The sequence below is a fragment of the Camelina sativa genome, chromosome 17 (genome assembly GCF_030686135.1).
Source record: "Camelina sativa cultivar CO46 ecotype springtype chromosome 17, ASM3068613v1".
Taxonomy (NCBI): domain Eukaryota; kingdom Viridiplantae; phylum Streptophyta; class Magnoliopsida; order Brassicales; family Brassicaceae; genus Camelina; species Camelina sativa.
This window is the reverse complement of record NC_141896.1, coordinates 4,933,272-4,951,693: the sequence shown is the minus strand read 5'-3', so window position 1 is coordinate 4,951,693 and position 18,422 is coordinate 4,933,272. Positions and strand designations below refer to the sequence as shown.

At 32.7% G+C, this 18,422-nt stretch overlaps 2 protein-coding genes and 2 long non-coding RNA genes across 7 annotated transcripts; 3 read left to right on the top strand and 1 right to left on the bottom strand.

The window, feature by feature from the left end:
• The first annotated feature begins 188 nt into the window (after window positions 1-188).
• Window positions 189-4,927, top strand: LOC104755458 (lysine-specific demethylase JMJ26). 2 transcript variants are annotated; one of them, XM_010477843.3, is made up of 14 exons: window positions 189-368; window positions 496-654; window positions 1,056-1,595; window positions 1,711-1,826; window positions 1,917-2,016; window positions 2,114-2,246; window positions 2,326-2,389; window positions 2,480-3,182; window positions 3,262-3,591; window positions 3,675-3,956; window positions 4,046-4,118; window positions 4,205-4,290; window positions 4,370-4,489; window positions 4,573-4,927. In XM_010477843.3, the coding sequence occupies exons 3-14, from the start codon at window positions 1,071-1,073 to the stop codon at window positions 4,645-4,647; spliced, it is 2,607 nt and encodes an 868-aa protein (XP_010476145.2). In that variant the 5' UTR covers window positions 189-368; window positions 496-654; window positions 1,056-1,070; the 3' UTR covers window positions 4,648-4,927. The 2 variants fall into 2 exon arrangements, with proteins under 2 accessions (XP_010476145.2, XP_087350741.1); XM_087494615.1 differs by having other exon boundaries at window positions 220-363.
• Window positions 4,928-5,094: 167 nt separating this feature from the next.
• LOC104755457 (glycosyltransferase BC10) lies at window positions 5,095-7,744 on the top strand. 2 transcript variants are annotated; one of them, XR_015586524.1, is made up of 10 exons: window positions 5,095-5,689; window positions 5,771-5,887; window positions 5,973-6,073; window positions 6,170-6,241; window positions 6,342-6,423; window positions 6,572-6,652; window positions 6,802-6,843; window positions 7,016-7,072; window positions 7,170-7,309; window positions 7,400-7,744. XR_015586524.1 is itself a non-coding variant. In XM_010477841.2 (10 exons), the coding sequence occupies exons 1-10, from the start codon at window positions 5,396-5,398 to the stop codon at window positions 7,565-7,567; spliced, it is 1,161 nt and encodes a 386-aa protein (XP_010476143.1). In that variant the 5' UTR covers window positions 5,095-5,395; the 3' UTR covers window positions 7,568-7,744. The 2 variants fall into 2 exon arrangements, 1 of the variants encoding a protein (XP_010476143.1); XM_010477841.2 differs by having other exon boundaries at window positions 7,163-7,309.
• Window positions 7,745-12,793: 5,049 nt separating this feature from the next.
• On the top strand, window positions 12,794-13,382 carry LOC147923334 (uncharacterized). The gene is made up of 2 exons (XR_015586523.1): window positions 12,794-13,070; window positions 13,166-13,382. It is a non-coding gene; the product is annotated as an uncharacterized LOC147923334 (long non-coding RNA).
• Window positions 13,383-13,453: 71 nt separating this feature from the next.
• On the bottom strand, window positions 13,454-15,934 carry LOC104755456 (uncharacterized). Of its 2 annotated transcripts, none has more exons than XR_015586522.1 (5): window positions 15,793-15,934; window positions 15,637-15,692; window positions 14,094-15,351; window positions 13,828-13,992; window positions 13,454-13,729 (listed from the first exon to the last, which is right to left on the bottom strand). It is a non-coding gene; the product is annotated as an uncharacterized LOC104755456 (long non-coding RNA). The 2 variants fall into 2 exon arrangements; XR_015586521.1 differs by having other exon boundaries at window positions 14,094-15,482; window positions 15,793-15,915.
• Window positions 15,935-18,422: the final 2,488 nt, after the last annotated feature.

Here is an 18,422-nt window from a genome sequence, read left to right as displayed (position 1 = left end):
TTATTTATACACACACATATAAAGAAAAAAAAAAATTTGGTTGAAAAAAAATTATCAAAGAAAAATATATTTCTTTATATTCAACATTATTAACATATATCTGTGTATTATTTACAGGATTAGACAGCCTAAAATTACACCTATGATTGATATCATATTAAAAGCAGCTTTAGAAAAAATCTTTACTTATAAAAAAACTGCAATTATGCATAAGATTTTATCCATATTGTGTGTATTTCGATGAGTAATTAAGTTTCAGTAAAAAAAAGCTTTGGGTGGATGTGACGGAGAACGAATCAGTGGCTTCGTGGGGTTCTAAAAAATCGACACGCGCGCGCGTGGTTCCACTCATAATCCGAGAACGTACGGTAATACGAATCAGTCGCTTTAGCTACTTTTTAGAATCGCTTCTTCTTCTTCTTCTTCTTCTTCTTCCTTCCTTCCTTCTTCTTCTTTGACTAATTAAACTTCTTTTTTTTTTCTTCTATTCCTCAGAGAAACTCTTTTTAAAGAACGTTTTCGAACATATCCTTTACGTTTCACTGATGAATCAGAAAATTCTGAATGCGTTTCGCTTCGTTATGTGATGTCGACTGAATTTGAGTAGATGAATAAATCTCTTGTTTGAAAAGCTTTTATCAGTATTCGGAAAAGGTGATGCTACTCTCTCTATACTCTCTGACTCTGTTCCCAAGACTCCTCCTTTTTTTTTTTTTGGTTTCTGTCGTTTAAAATTCTCATTTCTTGTTATCTTGAATCCGATATTTATGTTTCGAGTTCTTCAAAAAAAAAAAAAGTTCTGTGTTTTCTTTTAATATTACCCCAATACCCTTTGTTCCCTTCACTCGACTTAATCTCTCTATCTGGTTTTGTTTTTGTGATTGTTAGGGTTTTAGAACTGTATACTAATTTGATATTATCCATTTCGTAATGTGTGGGAGAAACCTATATAATCTTGGAGACTTCGGTGTAGAATCCTTTTTCCGGTTTTTTTTAAGGCTAATCCTATAATCTGAGTCTATTTTTTTTTCTGTTATTGACATTGGTTTTTGCAGGTGAAATTGAGAATTATGAAGAGTGTAGTAACTGCTAATGGAGTGAACAATGGTGTGAAGGAGATTTCAAAGGCGACGAGTCTCAGCAGTGGCTCATCAGATTTAGAAGAAGAGAGTAGTGTGGAATGTGTGAAGCGAGTGTCTAACAAAACACGGAAACGCTCTAAAGCTGATGAGTTCAAAGCGAAATCTTCAAGAAAGAAGAGACGAGTAGGCAGTGGTGGTGGTGATGATGAATGTGAGGAGAAAGAGAAGAAGCAGAGGAGCTCTGTCAAAAGGAAAGCTAAAGAAGAAGTAGTAGTAGAAGAAGTTGTTGATGATGAAAAGAAGAATCTTGAACAAAAACTCCAAGTTGTTCCTTTCACCAAGGCAACATCTCGTAGCAGGAGCAAGAATTCGGATATTGCAGATGTTTGGTTTCTTGGTAACGAGATAGATGTTGTTAGCGCTTCCAGTTCGCGTTCTGACTCTGAACTCTTGGATTCTCATCTGAAAATTGAGTATTGGAATGACTGCAGAAGCATGACAAGGAATCTTAAGGTAAACATATTTGTTCTTCTATACACAACCAGAACACATGATGTGTGTGATGGAAACTTTACTCAACTACTTTTTGTCTGAAAATCATGTTTCTTTTTTTCCTTCTCCTCCACAGGCAGATTTGGGAGATCTTGCAATTTGCCATCAATGCTCTCAAGGGGAAAAAAGATATCTCTTCGTTTGCACTTTTTGTGAAGAGAGGTTGTACTGTCTTCCATGTATAAAGAAGTGGTTAGTTTTTATGTCCTAAAGTTTTGTTACATTCTTTCTTCTGTCTGTGTGCTTCAGTATCGTTTATACAAATCTTGCGGTTTGTCACAGGTATCCCCATATGACCAAGGATGATGTCATAGACAAATGTCCCTTTTGCCGCAGAACTTGCAATTGCTCCTCATGTTTGCATTCGAGTGGATTAATCGAGGTATGATTGTATTCTTACCAAAGGATTCATAATTGAGAATTCTCAATATGATTGGTTTTTCATGAGTGTATCCCCATATGATCTGTTTGTCTTACAGACATCAAAGAGAAAGCTCAACAACGACGAAAGATTTTATCATCTTCAATACTTGATTGTATCAATGCTTCCTTTCCTGAAAAGGTTTTGCAAAGCACAAGATCAAGAAATCCAAACCGAGGCAAAGGTTCAAGGTATATAGTTATCTTCCTCTACTACTAACACAAGATTTTTTCTTGCTACAGGATAACGTAATTGATTTGTTCTATATAGGAGTAGTGGCTTCACAAGTTGATATATCCGAGTCTCTATGCTCAAATGAAGAGCGCGTCTTCTGGTAAGTATCATCCTTTTTGCATGTGTTTGAATAGTTACATGACATTGTTATCTATTTCATATATTACTCACTTGTTATTTTTTGCTGTAGTAATCACTGTGCAACTTCAATTGTCGACTTGCATAGAAGCTGTACAAAGTGCTCTTATGAGCTTTGTCTGAATTGTTGCGAAGAGATCCGTGGAGGAGGGCTTTCACAACGCCCGGAAGTCAAGCTACAATTCGAGAATAAAGGGAGCAGATATATGCATGGCGAAGATGCAGAACCAAGCTCTTCTTCTTTTTCTGAGGATGAAACTAATAATATTACATCCATTAAGTGGAATGCTGATGAAAATGGAAGCATACCCTGTGCGCCAAAAGAGCTAGGCGGTTGCAGTGAATCTGTGTTGGAGCTTAAGAGAATCCTACCAGTGACTTGGATGTCAAATTTGGAGCATAAGGCAGAAACATTCTTAGCCTCTTATATTATGGATCCGACAAAGTCATATTGTAGATGTTCTTCAGATTTGGAGGAGAGTATGAAGAGGAAGGCAGCTTCGAGGGACGGATCCAATGACAATTACCTTTACTCTCCTGATTCTTTTGATGTCCTGATGCAAGAAGAGCTTCTACATTTCCAAGAGCATTGGTCCAAAGGTGAACCAGTGATCGTTCGAAACGCTCTTGACATCACAGCTGGTTTAAGCTGGGAGCCAATGGTGATGTGGCGGGCTTTATGTGAGAATGTTGATTCACCAACTAGCACTAACATGTCTGATGTCAAAGCTATCGATTGTTTAGCTAACTGTGAGGTAAAAACTCATTTCTTATAACGTTTTTTAAAGGTGGTTTTAGAGGTTCCGTAGCTCATCTTGTTTCGTATTATTTCAGGTGAAGATCGATACTCGATGTTTCTTTGAAGGATACAGCAAAGGAAGAACATATGCTAACTTCTGGCCTGAGATGCTGAAGCTTAAGGATTGGCCTCCTTCAGACAAGTTTGAAAACCTTTTACCTCGTCACTGCGATGAGTTCATTTCAGCATTACCGTTCCAAGAATATAGCGATCCTAGATCCGGAATCCTCAACATTGCTACAAAACTTCCCGAAGGAATCCTTAAACCAGATCTTGGTCCAAAAACCTACATTGCATATGGGACTTCAGATGAGCTTGGTAGAGGCGATTCAGTCACTAAGCTTCACTGTGATATGTCAGATGCAGTAAGATTTCAGAATTGTTACACAATGTTTAATAGAAGCTTGTGGTGTTTAGAAAGTATATAACGGTTTTTTATGGTTTGTAGGTTAATATTCTGATGCATACGGCTGAAGTAACAATAACTGAGGAGCAACGAGCTGCAATCGAAGCTCTGAAACAGAAACACAAGCAACAGAATGAGAAAGAGCTTCAGGAGCAAAATGGTTCAGAGGGAAAAGAGATTGTGAGTTATGAGAATGGGTATCATGATGAAACTGGAGGTGCACTTTGGGACATATTTAGAAGAGAAGATGTTCCTAAGCTTGAAGAGTATCTAAGGAAGCATTGCAAAGAATTCAGACATACTTTTTGCTCTCGTGTGAAAAAGGTTAGCAAATATATTAAATAATCTGCGAAACGTTTCATTTCTGAGTCTCTCTAGTAGGTTATTTTGGCTGATAGGATTCTTTTTGTTAGGTGTATCATCCTATACATGACCAATATTGTTTCTTGACCGTGGAGCACAAAAGAAAACTCAAGGCGGAATTTGGTATGGTTTACTTGTAACTGTAATAACTGTGACTTCCCAACGTTATATTCATATGTTTGTTTTGATTGGTGTTCTTTGAATATAAGGGATTGAGCCATGGACATTTGTGCAAAAGTTAGGAGAAGCAGTGTTTATTCCCGCTGGTTGTCCTCATCAAGTTCGGAATCTCAAGGTTATTGTTTGAATGATTCTTGTCTTGTAAACTATCATTGTAACTTATATAACAATATTTTAATGTTGATTTGGAACAGTCGTGCACAAAGGTAGCTGTTGACTTTGTTTCCCCAGAGAACATAGATGAGTGTCTCCGTTTGACTGATGAGTTTCGACAACTCCCTAAGAACCACAAAGCTAGAGAAGACAAGCTTGAGGTGAGTCTTTTGCGGTGATTTCTAACTTTGGATTTTCTTTAATTGTTTTAATCTTCTTTGAATCTTTGCCATGTGAAAAACAGATAAAGAAAATGGTGATCTACGCAGTGGAACAAGCTTTGAAAGAAGTGGAGACATTATTGGCAGATCTCAACTAAAAAAGCTTCTCTATGGCTTTGTTGTTGTTGTAGGATTGACAGCAGATTTTTTTTGTAGGATGATTGTAAAGCCATGGCTATTTGTAGTTGGCTTTTGCTGTTGTGATGCATATATGTAACATGCGTCTCTTGAAACCAATGATTCCTTTTTTCAAATGGGTATTTTGATGTAACTTTTTGAATTGGAGGAGGCCATTAGGTTTTTTTGGCAGATGAATATTTGATGTAATCTTCTTTTGAAGAGAAAATGAAAAGGTTGAGATATTGTAACATCATAAAATGTGTAGCCGTAGACACTCTGTTTTGACTTTTTTTTTTGGTTATTTTCAATTTTAAATTAATGTTACCTTATACTAAAATGTACATTAATCCTCAACGTTGAATATTTTCTATTTGTTTAGAAAGAAAATAGATACATTTAATGTATTGAATAATTAATATTCTTAGTCAAATTGTAAATAACATACTAACATATTATAAAGTAGTGTTTTCATATTAACGTAGACCCCACTAAACTCAAACGTGTACGCGCCTTACGACGTCGTTTACAGAAGGTTTATACCGTCTCTAACTAACCATCTTCGTCTACCTTTCTTTCTTCTTCTCTCAAATCAAAAGAAAAAAATGTTTTAATTCCAAATGATTCAGTTTCAGTTTCTTCTGAACTTTTTTAATTTGACTTCACAAAACCCTTAAAGAGAGAGAGAAGACAGTGAGAGACTCGAATGATCGAGGTACTACTACGACAATGACGAGGAAACCACAGCCGCAGATTCAGCCTCCGTCGTCACGTCGCGGCGGCGTCGTTTGGCTTGGATGGAAGCTCGTTATCGTTTTCTCCGCCGCGCTTTGCCTTTTCGCTCTCTTAAGGATCCAAATACATTCCGTCTCGACATTGCCGCTCTCCGTCGCGAGATCTCGTACCACCACCATCACCACCCCGCTCCGTGAATACTCCGGCGATCTTCGTCCCAAGCTCGCTTTCCTTTTCTTAGCTCGCCGTGATCTCCCTCTTGATTTTATGTGGGATAGTTTCTTCAAGGTCCAACTCGTAGTATGAGACCAAGTCTTTTAATTGAACTCTTATAAATTCAAAATTGCTGATTCTGGTGAATTTGTGTAGGGTGTGGATCATGCTAATTTCTCAATCTATGTACATTCGTTACCTGGTTTCGTGTTTAATGAAGACACTACGCGATCTAAGTATTTCTATAATCGCCAATTGAACAATAGCATTAAGGTGAGTCTTCATTTTTTAGAACTGTTCTTAAGGATTAAGAGTGGATTGAATTGAAAAACTTAGGATGAGTGTGTTTATTATATAGGTAGTATGGGGAGAATCAAGCATGATTGCAGCTGAAAGATTGTTGTTTGCTTCTGCTTTAGAGGATCAGTCAAATCAAAGATTTGTTCTTCTCTCTGACAGGTGCGGTGTGACGGTTCTTTCAGCATTACTCCATTGAGTTCCCTTTTGCTTGCTGAACTGCACATTAATTTCACTTTGCTTCCGACTGTTTTGCAGATGTGCTCCGTTATATGACTTTGGCTATATATATAGATATCTTATCTCTTCGCCGAGGAGTTTTGTGGATAGGTATATATGCAACTCTGAATTTTTATGAGGTTTCTTTAGTACTTCAGACTTGACATATATGGCCTGAGTGATAACTATGTTTATTGCTTTCTATTTGCAGTTTTCTTCATACTAAAGAGACACGGTACAGTGTGAAAATGTCTCCTGTCATACCTGAAGAGAAATGGCGAAAAGGATCCCAGGTACTATCTTCATTGTCATGCTTATGAAACCAACATTACTGACTTTGATTGCTTACCAAGATTTTTGAAGCATCAGGTTGTGAGGGACAAGAGGTTCCTTTTGCAGTTCATGAAGTTTATAATCTCATCCTAGTTTTATCTATTGCAGTGGATAGCTTTGATCAGAAGTCATGCAGAGGTCATTGTAAATGATGGTATTGTATTCCCGGTTTTTAAGAAATTCTGCAAGGTAACTATTTAGTTTCATTATGTTCAACTAGTTCTAAGTGAAACCTCAGAATATATTTTATCGTCCTAATGTCAATCCTAATGTCAGAATATATTCTTTTTTGCTGAAGAAACAATAGAATGTTTGTTGATTTCTCTTTCGATTTGCAGAGATGTCCACCATTAGGTACCAATGAGGCATTGTTGTTTCTTGTAAGTGATACTTCGAAGTTGGTATTTTTCATTTATTAGCAGCCTGAATCGATTACGTTGATTTTTTGTAACAATCTCAAGAGTGTATATATGAACACTTCTCTCCATTGATTTACCTCTTTCTTTTCATAATCTAATGGTCTGGATTTCTTTACGATTGATGTGAACTCAGAAACAGAAACGGCGCAACTGCATCCCCGATGAACACTATGTGCAAACATTGCTTACGGTAATCCTCTCTGATAATAATCTCTCCCATTTTTGTTTCAATCTTATATAAATCCCATATTGGTTATGTATTCCAAACTGATATTTTCAGATGCAAGGACTAGAGAGTGAAATGGAACGACGAACGGTGACATATACTGTATGGAACGTTTCGGCTACAAAATATGAAGCCAAATCTTGGCATCCCGTCACTTTCACATTTGAAAACTCTGGCCCTGAGGAAATTAAAGAAATAAAGGTACATAAATCTTTCTCTACTAGTGATCAAAATCACAACCAAATAGATCTTTGAGTAATTTTGTCGTTCTCGTTCTTTTCTTGGGGGCAGAAAATAGACCATGTCTATTATGAGTCTGAATCTCGAACTGAATGGTGTAAGGCGGATTCAAGACCAGTCCCGTGCTTTCTTTTTGCAAGGAAGTTCACGAATGAAGCTGCTATGCGCATTATGAGGGAAGGGCTAATAGGAACATCAACAAACATAACCTTATTATAACTCTTTAACAGTGTAAGCAAGTTGTAATAACCTATCATGTTAGGTCAAGCAACAGAGAGTATACATAGAGTAGGGCATAGCATTGATTTATAGAAATCCCTCATGAGTCTTACTTGATTGATTTTATATATGACGCTTAGAAGAAACCAACTCAAAGAATTTTCTTTTACTTTGGAATCTTGTTTGGGTGTTAATTTTTTCCCGAAGAAACTGGCTTCAATTAATATATAATACGTTACGTTTAGCAAGTGTTATACGGTACAAGTAATGTTCAGAAAAGAAGTAACCGACATAACACAATAAATTTTGGCCAATTATCATAAATACCACAAAAATACCACAATTTAGTTTTTTTTCCCTAAAAATACCACTAAAATATATTTTTTTTTCAAAAATACCACATAACTGAACTAAAGTTCTAATACTAAAAACTAATTTCTAAATTTTAAATACAACTATATCCTAAAACTAAATGTGTCAACCCAAACCTAAAAAAAAAAAATTCTACATCCTTAGAAATCTATTTTTGTGTTTATGGTAATTTTGGAAAAAAAAACTTTTGTGGTATTTTTGAGGAAAAAGACTTCAATGTGGTATTGTTGGAAAAAAAACATTTTTAATGGTATTTAAAAGAATTTCTCTACTTTACTTTTTATGAGGTTTGGGTTTTTGTTTGAATCTGGTGGATTGATTTTAAGTTTAAAGTTTAATCTATCTGGAGAACATATATCATATCATATCATTAGAATGAGTCCCACGCGTTGCGTGGGTTGAATAATATAGAAAATATACTATGGAGCTTAATATATTGAGATTTATTTAGATTTTTTCTCAAATTGATTATTTTGTATTTCATATCCGTTAGAGTAAAAATTATATTATAACTTTTTAACAAAATACTTGTAGCAAAATATTAGATATGTGCAATACCAAAATGTAGGAAATAATATATCTAACAAATGGGACTACAAAAAATTTGAATGTATAATTAAGTTATGTAAAGTAAAGTTTTTTTTTGTTTTGGAATATCAAATTTTTCTTTTGTTTATTGGCAATAGTTAAGTAAGAATTTTTTTTACCAAAAATACCAAAAAACTATAAAGGAATCTTAATGATAAATGTTGAGATATATAGTAGAGTAAAACTTAATTTTGTTAAAAACAAAAAACAATGTTTCTGTTATGTTTGTGTTCCTATGATGGAGAGGTCCACTGTTGATAACATGATTATATTTATTATATTTATTAAAGAAATTTGTGTTAATTTGGTTGTAGTGAGTCATTAGGATGATGAAAATACTGAAAATGTTGTTATTTATTATGCAAGTTGGAAAGAGTAGCAAAGTTTTTTTTAAAGGTTAGTTCTAGAAAACAGAAAAACTATTATTTATAACAAATATATTTTGTGGAGTATTAATGTTTTTTAAAAACTTCATACGTTACAATAGTAACTGCTTACTCTTTAATTTCTTTAAGATTAATTGCTTTCATACATTTAAGATTTTGAATTTTTAGAATTAAATGTATTTATTATAGTTATTAATTCAAAAATTTGCTCTTATAAACTTCCATGTAGCATATCTTCTTTTTACGGGTGTCTTCTAAAAAGTAAATATATTGTTACTTTTTGTAAACTGAATTTCTTTATATAATCATACTTAAAAAAAATAAATATGAAATTGCATAAGTTAAAAAAGCTTTAAGATACAAAAGTTTTGGTTATTTCTTTGCTATTTAAAGTTAAAAATAAATATCAAATTAGATAGCGCTAACATAATTTATAGATATTAAAATAGTAATAATTTTCCTTAGAAACATATTTTTCTAGATTTTCTTTGTTTTTTACTTCATTATTTCAAGTGAAAAAAAAACCATATTATGGTAAATATTAAACCAATAATATATTTTGCTGATTCGAATTTTCGCAGAATTGAACAGATAAAGGGGAAGGGTGGGGAAGAGTGAACGACGAGGAGGAGAAGAAGTCGGAACTCAGAGATTCTGTCGGTTTTTCTTTGAGAAGTCGACAAAATTATGTGGCTCATTAACCATTTACAGCCCATTACTAATTGGATTAAACATGAGATAAAATGTTATAAAAATTATACTAAATAAAAGTAGAAGCTATAAGCTCCTAAGGCTGTCCACATAAGATTTAAAACAAGCTATCATGATTCGACACGTCACTCATTAACATTTTATACAATTTCCAGAATTTTCTATATTAAGAATTATTTTAAACAATCTATCATAATTGACATGTCATTCATTAACATTTTTTAATTTTCCAGAATTTTTTAGAAAAAGGAAAATTTTAAATTTATAGAAATAAAAGAACTATGTACACTATCCCACATTGGGTAGAAAATTTTTAGACAATGGTTCAGAACCAATATAAATAAGATTGATATGCTTCCAACAACGAATGAGTAGGAAAACTTGATTTATCAGGCATCCAAGTTTAAAAGTTTTATTCAGTTTGATCAAATTAAAACTTTAAAAAGTTTCAAAACAATATTATAATATTTAAAAATTTTAAAAGTTTGAATATTATAAATATTGAAACTTTTAAAAGTTCTTAGCTTTTAAAAAGTTTTTAAATATTATAATTTTTGAGTTTTAAAAGTTTAAAATATTATAAATATTGAAACTTCTAAAAGTCTTAGCTTTTAAAAGGTTTCAAAATATTATAGTTTTTGAATTTTAAAAATTTCTTATCATTTAAAAGGTTTTTAAAAAAATTATAATTTATAAATTTTAAAAGTTTAAAATATTATAAATATTGAAACTTTTAAAAGGTTCAAATATTAAAAATATTTAAACTTCATAGAATTTTTAAAAATATTACAATTACTTAACCTCCATAGAAATTTTAAAATATTATATCTATACTAATAAAAAGTTGAAGCTATAAACTCCTAAAGGTGTCCATATAGGATTTTAAAAAACCAATAAGAATTAGATATTTCTCTAATAACATCTATACTAAATAAAAGTAGAAGCTATAAGCTCCTAAGGCTGTCCACCTATGATTTAAAACATCCAATTGGAATTCGACATGCCACTAATTAACATTTTTAAAATTTTTTAGAATTTTCTATATTTAAATATTTTTTAAACGACAAATCGCGATCGTACAACTGAATATTTAACATTTTTGTAATTATGTTAAATTTCTATATTAAAATACTTCTAAATAAGTGTATTTACAACGTTCCAAATCGGCTAGAAAAGTTTAGACAATAGCTGAGAACCATTATAAATAAGACTAAGCTGGATCTAAAACCGAGTAAGTATACAGGTGAAAGTATACAGGTGAAAGTATCAATAATTGGGTGCATATAGTGACTAAGCTGGTCCGTAAAATTGCACAAATTTTATGAGACAAGAGACAATGATTTTGGTATTAGAGTTTGATGGGTTAACAAGTTGTGTGGTAGTCTAAAAAAAATGTTTTAAATGATTATTCAATGGAAGAATGTGAGGAAGCTGATGAGGAAGAGGAAGATGAAGAGTATAATGAAGAACCGGATGGTAAAAGTAACATTGACATTTATCATGAAAATTTGACAATGAAAATGATATAGATGGTGGTGGTCAATTAAATATGAGAAAAATTAATTCATGATTATAAAAATATTTTTTTTGTCTGATAGTCAAAGAAACGGTTTAGGATATGTTAGGTAAAATTTTTAATACAAGTGACTTTTATATTTTTAAAAAGTAAAATTTTTACCAATCAATTGTAATTTAAAATTTTATATAAGCTAATATTTTATAACTGTCATCAATCATATATAATTTTTACAAAAATAAATCAAATAAACCCACGCATAGCATGGGTTCAAAACCTAGTAAAACAAATGATTCAGAGGTGCCACGTGGCAGATAGATAGAGCTTCTTAGAGGGTGTAACCCTACTTTATTATATTAGATCTTTTCCGATTTGGATCATCTGATAAAAGTTAACTTTTAATTCATTTTGTTCATCAATCATCGAATCATGGAAAGCGGTAGCTGTCTTGGTTTTAACTTTTAAAACTAATTTGATCTCATATTTGAGAAAATAAAAATATCTCAAATATATTTGTTTCATATTTTGTAATCTCATACGTAATAGTTTTACTACTTGTCCAACTAATTTTAAATAAAACTATACTGACATTATCCTAAATTAATCAAAAATTCAAAGATATTATAATGAGAAAATTTATTTGTTTATGTAAAGGTGAATATCTACAATAATTTTTCTTTTAGGATTAATAATTGACAGTATAATTTATTTAATTATGGTATTATAGTAATTAATTGAATAATTTTCTTAATTATTGTTCTTATAGAATTAGTATTTAAAATTAGAATTAGTATTATTTTATATACATATATGGATTATTATTTTTTTTTATTAAATTGTTAAAAAATTTAATTTCTTATAATTTAAAAATTTTGTTAAAAAAAGTTTTTTTATAACAAATGACAAAATCTTTAATTGTTAAAATTGACATGTGTCGCGATCACATGAGTTACTAACTTTGAAAACCAAAGTTTATATAATAACATAATATTGAATACGCTATCAAATCATTCACCGATTGAAAAACTTAAGAAAATTACATCAATTTCTTATTTTAAATATCTTATTTTTCCTATATTATGTTAATCACTAATTTTAACAAATTAAACCTTTGCATGCTTTAATCAGTTTTCGGTATAAATTTATTTTTATTATATGATTATAATAAATAATAATTGCAATAAAATTGCAAATATTTTCCTTATTAATTGCATATATTTTCCTATTGAAATTACTAATTTAATAGATATATTTCCTATTAGAATTAGTGATATAATAAATTACTTTTGGTTTTATATACTTTTCAAAAATATTAGTTGTAATCTTTTTATTTTCAGGATTTTTTATTTTTCTTAAATTATTAAATTAAATTGCTTTTCACACATGTCAAAATATTGTTAATATATTTGATACATGTCGCGATTATATGAATTACTAACTTTAAATATTACGCTTTATATAATAAAATATAATTTTGTACCAAAATTGATTGGGATAATACGTTGTAAATCAATGTTATCCATACACATCCATATATAATCAATACTTGTAAAAAGTATCCACATATAATCAATACTTGTCATCCATAGATTGGTGGGTGATAACTACGTGGTGATAATTTTAATTGAAAAAGATGGTTTTCTAGAAAGATTGGCTCCACCAACTTTGGGTGTAAAAATCAAAGTTGGGGTATCCATCGGAATATCAAGTGATCAAATCCTTTTTGAAGCCTTGGAGGTAATTGATTTGCAGCCTCTTGGACACAAGAATCACCATGATAAACCTGAAAATAAAAACTCAACTCATGAGACTGGTTGCGGGTATCTATGTTGTGAGTATTTTAATTGAACAAGATGCTTATCTCGCAAGATTGGCTCCTCCACGTGCAAAAATCACAATTCACTATGACAAAGACAGAAGATTTCTACAGGTTAGTTTGTTTTCTAATAAGTTTCTTATTTTTTTGGTTGTTATTTTTGTTTCTTTTTGGCCTAATGAAGTTTTCTTTTTCTTTTGCCTTCTTAGATCTCAGGAGAACTTGAAGAGGTGACAAATGCATTGAATCAGTGCTGGACTGAGATGAAGAAAGATTTCTTTTTTTTTTTTTTTTTTTTTTTTTTTTTTGTCACAACAGATGAAGAAAGATTTCTTTTTGTAGTTTCTTGGAAGGAATAGAACAGTTGGGAAACGGCTTCTCATTACTTTGCTGTTAATATCTAGATTCACTGAAACCATTATAGGATTTTTCCATCTATTACTTGTTGGTGCTAGCAATTTTATACGAACAATTATGAGTAAAAGATCTCAAAGCTCTTTTTGGATCATGTGATTGACTTTATTGAAACCATTGACACATTACATCCAAATTCACAAAAATAAAAGTGCTTGCTGGTGAATGCGTTTTCACAAAAGCAGTAGACATCACTACTAGACTCTTGTTGCTCTAACAAAACAATGGTAGCAAGTGCGATTCTAAAAAAGCACAAGATCTTAGGTTTCTAACCAAAACATAAAATCTCCTTCTTCCTCCGTTTTACATCTTTCTAACACCATACTGCATCACAGAAAGCTTCCGCCTTCTGCTTTTTACTGCATGTTAAGACAAGTTTTTAAGAGCTCGGAAACCAGAAGAATCATCCTCTGCTGAATTGTAATCAATATTTCTGAAAGGGGTTCTTTTTTATTACCTCCCACGGACAAATCCTGTTTGTTACAAACCCGATTGGCCATCTGCTTTGTAAGAGTGTCTTCAGGGACACTTTAGTTCCCAGGTTCCAGAAGGTTGTTCTTGGAAGTAAGAACTTGCAGAAGGTTGAGGGATTGTAACACGCCCTTCCTCTCCTTCACTGCAGCTGCAAAACATAATGCAATATACTCTAAATGTGATCCCAAAGTGAAAATAGTTTCATCTGATCACAGCTTGTTGTTGAACATGATTTCTTGAAGATGTTACCTGGATTTCAGCAATGATATGTCTGCAAAACAAATGGTGCACATACAACCGCGCCTTCTTCAAAAGACCCTTCCTTGAAAGCAAAGCATGTAGAAGAACTCTGACGAGGCACAGTTTTTTACTGTTCTGATGGATCTCAGCTCTTACTTTTGTTTTATCTTCTTGAAGTGTCTTCTTAACGGCGGCGGCTGTGCTTGGTTTTGAAGCATTGTGAGGATACAAAAGCAAGTTGTCACTGGTGGAAGTTTGGAGCAAAGTAGTCAAGCGAATCTGATGTTCTTGCCACAATTCCATAAAATAGTTTCACCAGAGCTGGAAATCTCAATTCCGTTCATCTCATTGCTTGTAAGCTTTAGACTGGAACTCTCTCCAAAAGAAAGCGTGACATGGATACTATTCCATGGAGGTGGAATAATAGGAAGTTTGAAACGTCTTATGGCAGGAGGACGTCGTTGTGCCTTTTCGATCGGATCATCAACACACATCCCGAGAACGAGTGGTAAAAGCTACTACACTTCCATTTTCTTTGCTTGGATAGGGGACTCCAACAGCTTGCAAGTTCACTTTCTCCCATATATCATCCAACAACAACACAAATTTTCGTCTCTTGAGAACATTGTGTATGTCAAGAGCTCTCTGGTATTCGTTTTGCTGGTCCCATTCGTCGTCCACAAGGCCTAACTTCTTTGCAATGCCTCCTTGAACCTTACGGATCTCTGAAACTCTAGACACGAGAACCCATATTACAACATCAAACCCAGCTATTTCAGAAAACTTATTGTTGATCTGCGTGAGAAGAGTGGTTTTGCCTACTCCACCCATACCATACAGACCCAATATCCCAACTCTATCTTCCATTAGACGGTTCCAAAACTTTTCAAGCAATGTTTCCTGACCAACGACAGTAAGTTGGATAGGTGGTATCTCTTCAACCTCAGCTACTGGAGCTGCCTCAGTCAGTCACTACATCAAATACTCCTTGAGAAGTAAGACTCTCAACCTCCCTCAACATTACACTAACCTTTTTCCCAAAACGATAACTCCGTTTCAAATCCTTAGAGCAAACACCACAAAGAAACAAACTTTGAAGCTCAACGTCACTAGTAATAAGGATATCATTGAATTGGTATTCGATGGCTCGGACACTCATAAGCCATAACTGGATTTGGGAAAGCCTTCTACGACGCGCAGTAAACTCTTCTCTGTCTACCCTTCCTTGCACATCATCTCTCTTTGCCTTGAGCACTCCCATGGCTTTCTGCAGAGAAGCCAGATTCTCAGAGAGACTGCCAATATAAGTACAACCCCTGACACATAACCACTGAGTGAACTGATCCACCACTTGATCACATGGCAACGAGACAGATACACAACCTCCCATCACACAAGCTCAGAAAAAAAAAAAAAAAACTGATTTCAACCATACGAAAAGCCAAAGAACAAAATTGTGGGAGCTACTTGACCCATGACTAACACTACTAAACTAACTCGAGAGAACCTATCATTTCGACATTTTCTTTATAATCCATCAAACAAAACTGACCCTTTTCTTTCTGGAGAACCTATCATCAGATGCACACGAACCTCAACCTCTCCTTCCTTGGAATTTAAAGAGAGAAGAAGAGTTTAGGGAAACAACATCAAACTAATTATTTTAGAAAACCAAGTAGTAATTGAAACCAAATCAAGACGATTTTACCCCCCATTCACAAGCGTTCTCCATTCCGTTGATTGAAACGGTGATGCTCCCGCCGGAGGTGGAGGCGGTGCCGAGAACGAGATGACATCGTCATCGTCATGTGTTTCTTCTATTTGATGATATGAAATTAACTTCGACCCAATTTCTTATTTCAACCGGTATGAACCGGACTTTTTTTTTTTTTTCCTTCTGAATTTTGACATTAAACCGGACTCTGTTTAATACATACATTAGGAGGTATTGAACTGCATGTTAAGCATTTAACTTGAAACAGAGGAAGTATTTTTTTTTGTTTCTCCTTCACCATTTTAGTATATGAATACACCATTTTAGATTAGAACTCTATAATATTCTCTAATTTACACTAAACAAAGGGTGATGAAATTCATATATAATACAAAATCCAAAGAACACTCCCAAAACGTAACAAAACAAAGACAGTGGTGTAGAGCTAGTACTATAACCAACTTGCATGACGGTAAAAAACGGAGTCTTGTCGCTTCGTCCTCCCACTCGAGTCTTTCTTTCCACTCTTGTATGACAAGTAGTTCTTCACCCGCTACAATGCAATGCAACTTTGAGAATCCAATGGAAGCTTTCTCAGCTTTCGACACTTGTTTTGTACATTGATCGGTCCTATTCAGACATGGAAAAGGCAAAAGGACTCCAATATATACTCTTCAGTTCAGGTAGATCCCACAACTGCAAGTATTCTAGTTTCCGGAAAGGAACAATATCATCAGCCCTGCCTGCTTTCTCTTGGCTTATTAATTCTTCTGCTTGGTGTGAGTTCCGAACATTGAGATGAGTGAGGTTTGGAGCAAACAACAACCACGTCAAATCCTTAAGACCATTGGAAAGCTTGGGCTTGTCAGACTTGTGTTCCTTTTCTATCGATATCTCCCCTATGAAGACTTCCCGGAGATCGCTTATAGACGGCAAGGTCAATATTCTGACTGATCTTTCGTCGAGAAATTTAATAAATACCTTCTGAAGACATCTCACCAACCTCTGTAACCTGTGAGAGTATAACATTTGTTCCAATGCTGAACTTGACGTGATCTCTATGGTTAGAACTTCTAAATTCTCCAAGCGTTTTAGCTCCTCCAGTAAGCTTATAGTTAGCCATATATATTCTTAAATTCAGTAGCCTCAACGTCTTCAGATTCGACAGGTGATCAATCCCTGAGACACTCTCAAGGCACAACATAGAATTCATCTGAATGAAGGGATTCTTAGGCGTAAATATCTCCACAAGAATATATGTAAAGCATCTAGGAAAAATGTAAGCTGGAGACACCTGAAAACAACCTCCAATTAATAAAAGAAAATAACTACCTGTTTATGACAAGCTAGGAAGAAGCATGGATCCACACTCGAAGTTTCCGAAAGTCTACATGATCACCATTTAAGATTTGGGTGTATAAAGCCCAAATGAACAAATTGTTTGTTATTTATTATTAGAGCAAAAAATGTCAAATTGGCAATGATGAACCTAATGAATTAGAAACAAGATTTTCGCATACAAATTTTCATGTTTTTCTAACGTATTCCAAGAACAAAAAAAAATTACTAGTACCCAAAAAAAATTTGGCTTTAGATCAATTAATCGGAGATAATTTTTTTCGGCTTTGTCAATATGAGTTAGTGAGATTTGAACACCCAAAATTTGAGCCCATTATTCTTAACAACCATCATCGAAAACGTTTTCTTCATCGGTTAACATTCTAAGCACAAACAGTAAAACCTCTATAAATTAATACTTTATGAATTAATACACTATAAATTAATAAATTTGGTTGGTCTCAAATACCAAGTCTGGCCAGTGTAAAAAATAACAAAATTTGATAAAGATAATCAGATAATACTTTTTTAAAATTTTCCATGTAAAATATTGTCCCAATAATATCAATAATTAATAATCATGTAAATTTATACATATATATATATATATATATATCTGTTGATATGTGTATGTTTTAAACTTTAGAATTTTCTCATAGAACTCATATCTATAAAATAATTGTTATGTTGTATTTTCAAACTATAATGATAGAAAATACTCTATAACATGTCATAAAAATAGCTAAGTTTTTTTATGTTTTCAATTCTACATATGTACCATTTTGATTTTGATATTTTTATAGAGTATTTGTAGTTCATTGTCTATAATGTTTTCTAAATGTTACAAATTCAATTCTAAATTGATAACATCCGAAAATATAATCTTATTTTGCTAAAATTGTCTCAATTCATAATTTTAAAATTTTTTAACAATTAAAATATATATTTATAAATTAATAATTATTATTTCGTAGTAGAAATTAATAGATATTAATTTATAAATTAATATCACTATAAATTAATAAAATGTCATGATCCCAACGTTATTAATTTATAGAGGTTTTACTGTAATTAGTAACAACCAATCTATATAAATTAGATATAGTTTTGTACCAAAATTGATTGGGATAATATGTTGTAAATCAATGTCATCCATACACATCCACATATAATCAATACTTGTAAAAAAATATACCAATCTCTAATAGAGTTTTTTATTTCTTTCTTTTTTTTGTTCTACTAAATCTTGAGTTTTTATGTTCAGGTTTATTATGGAGATTCTTCTG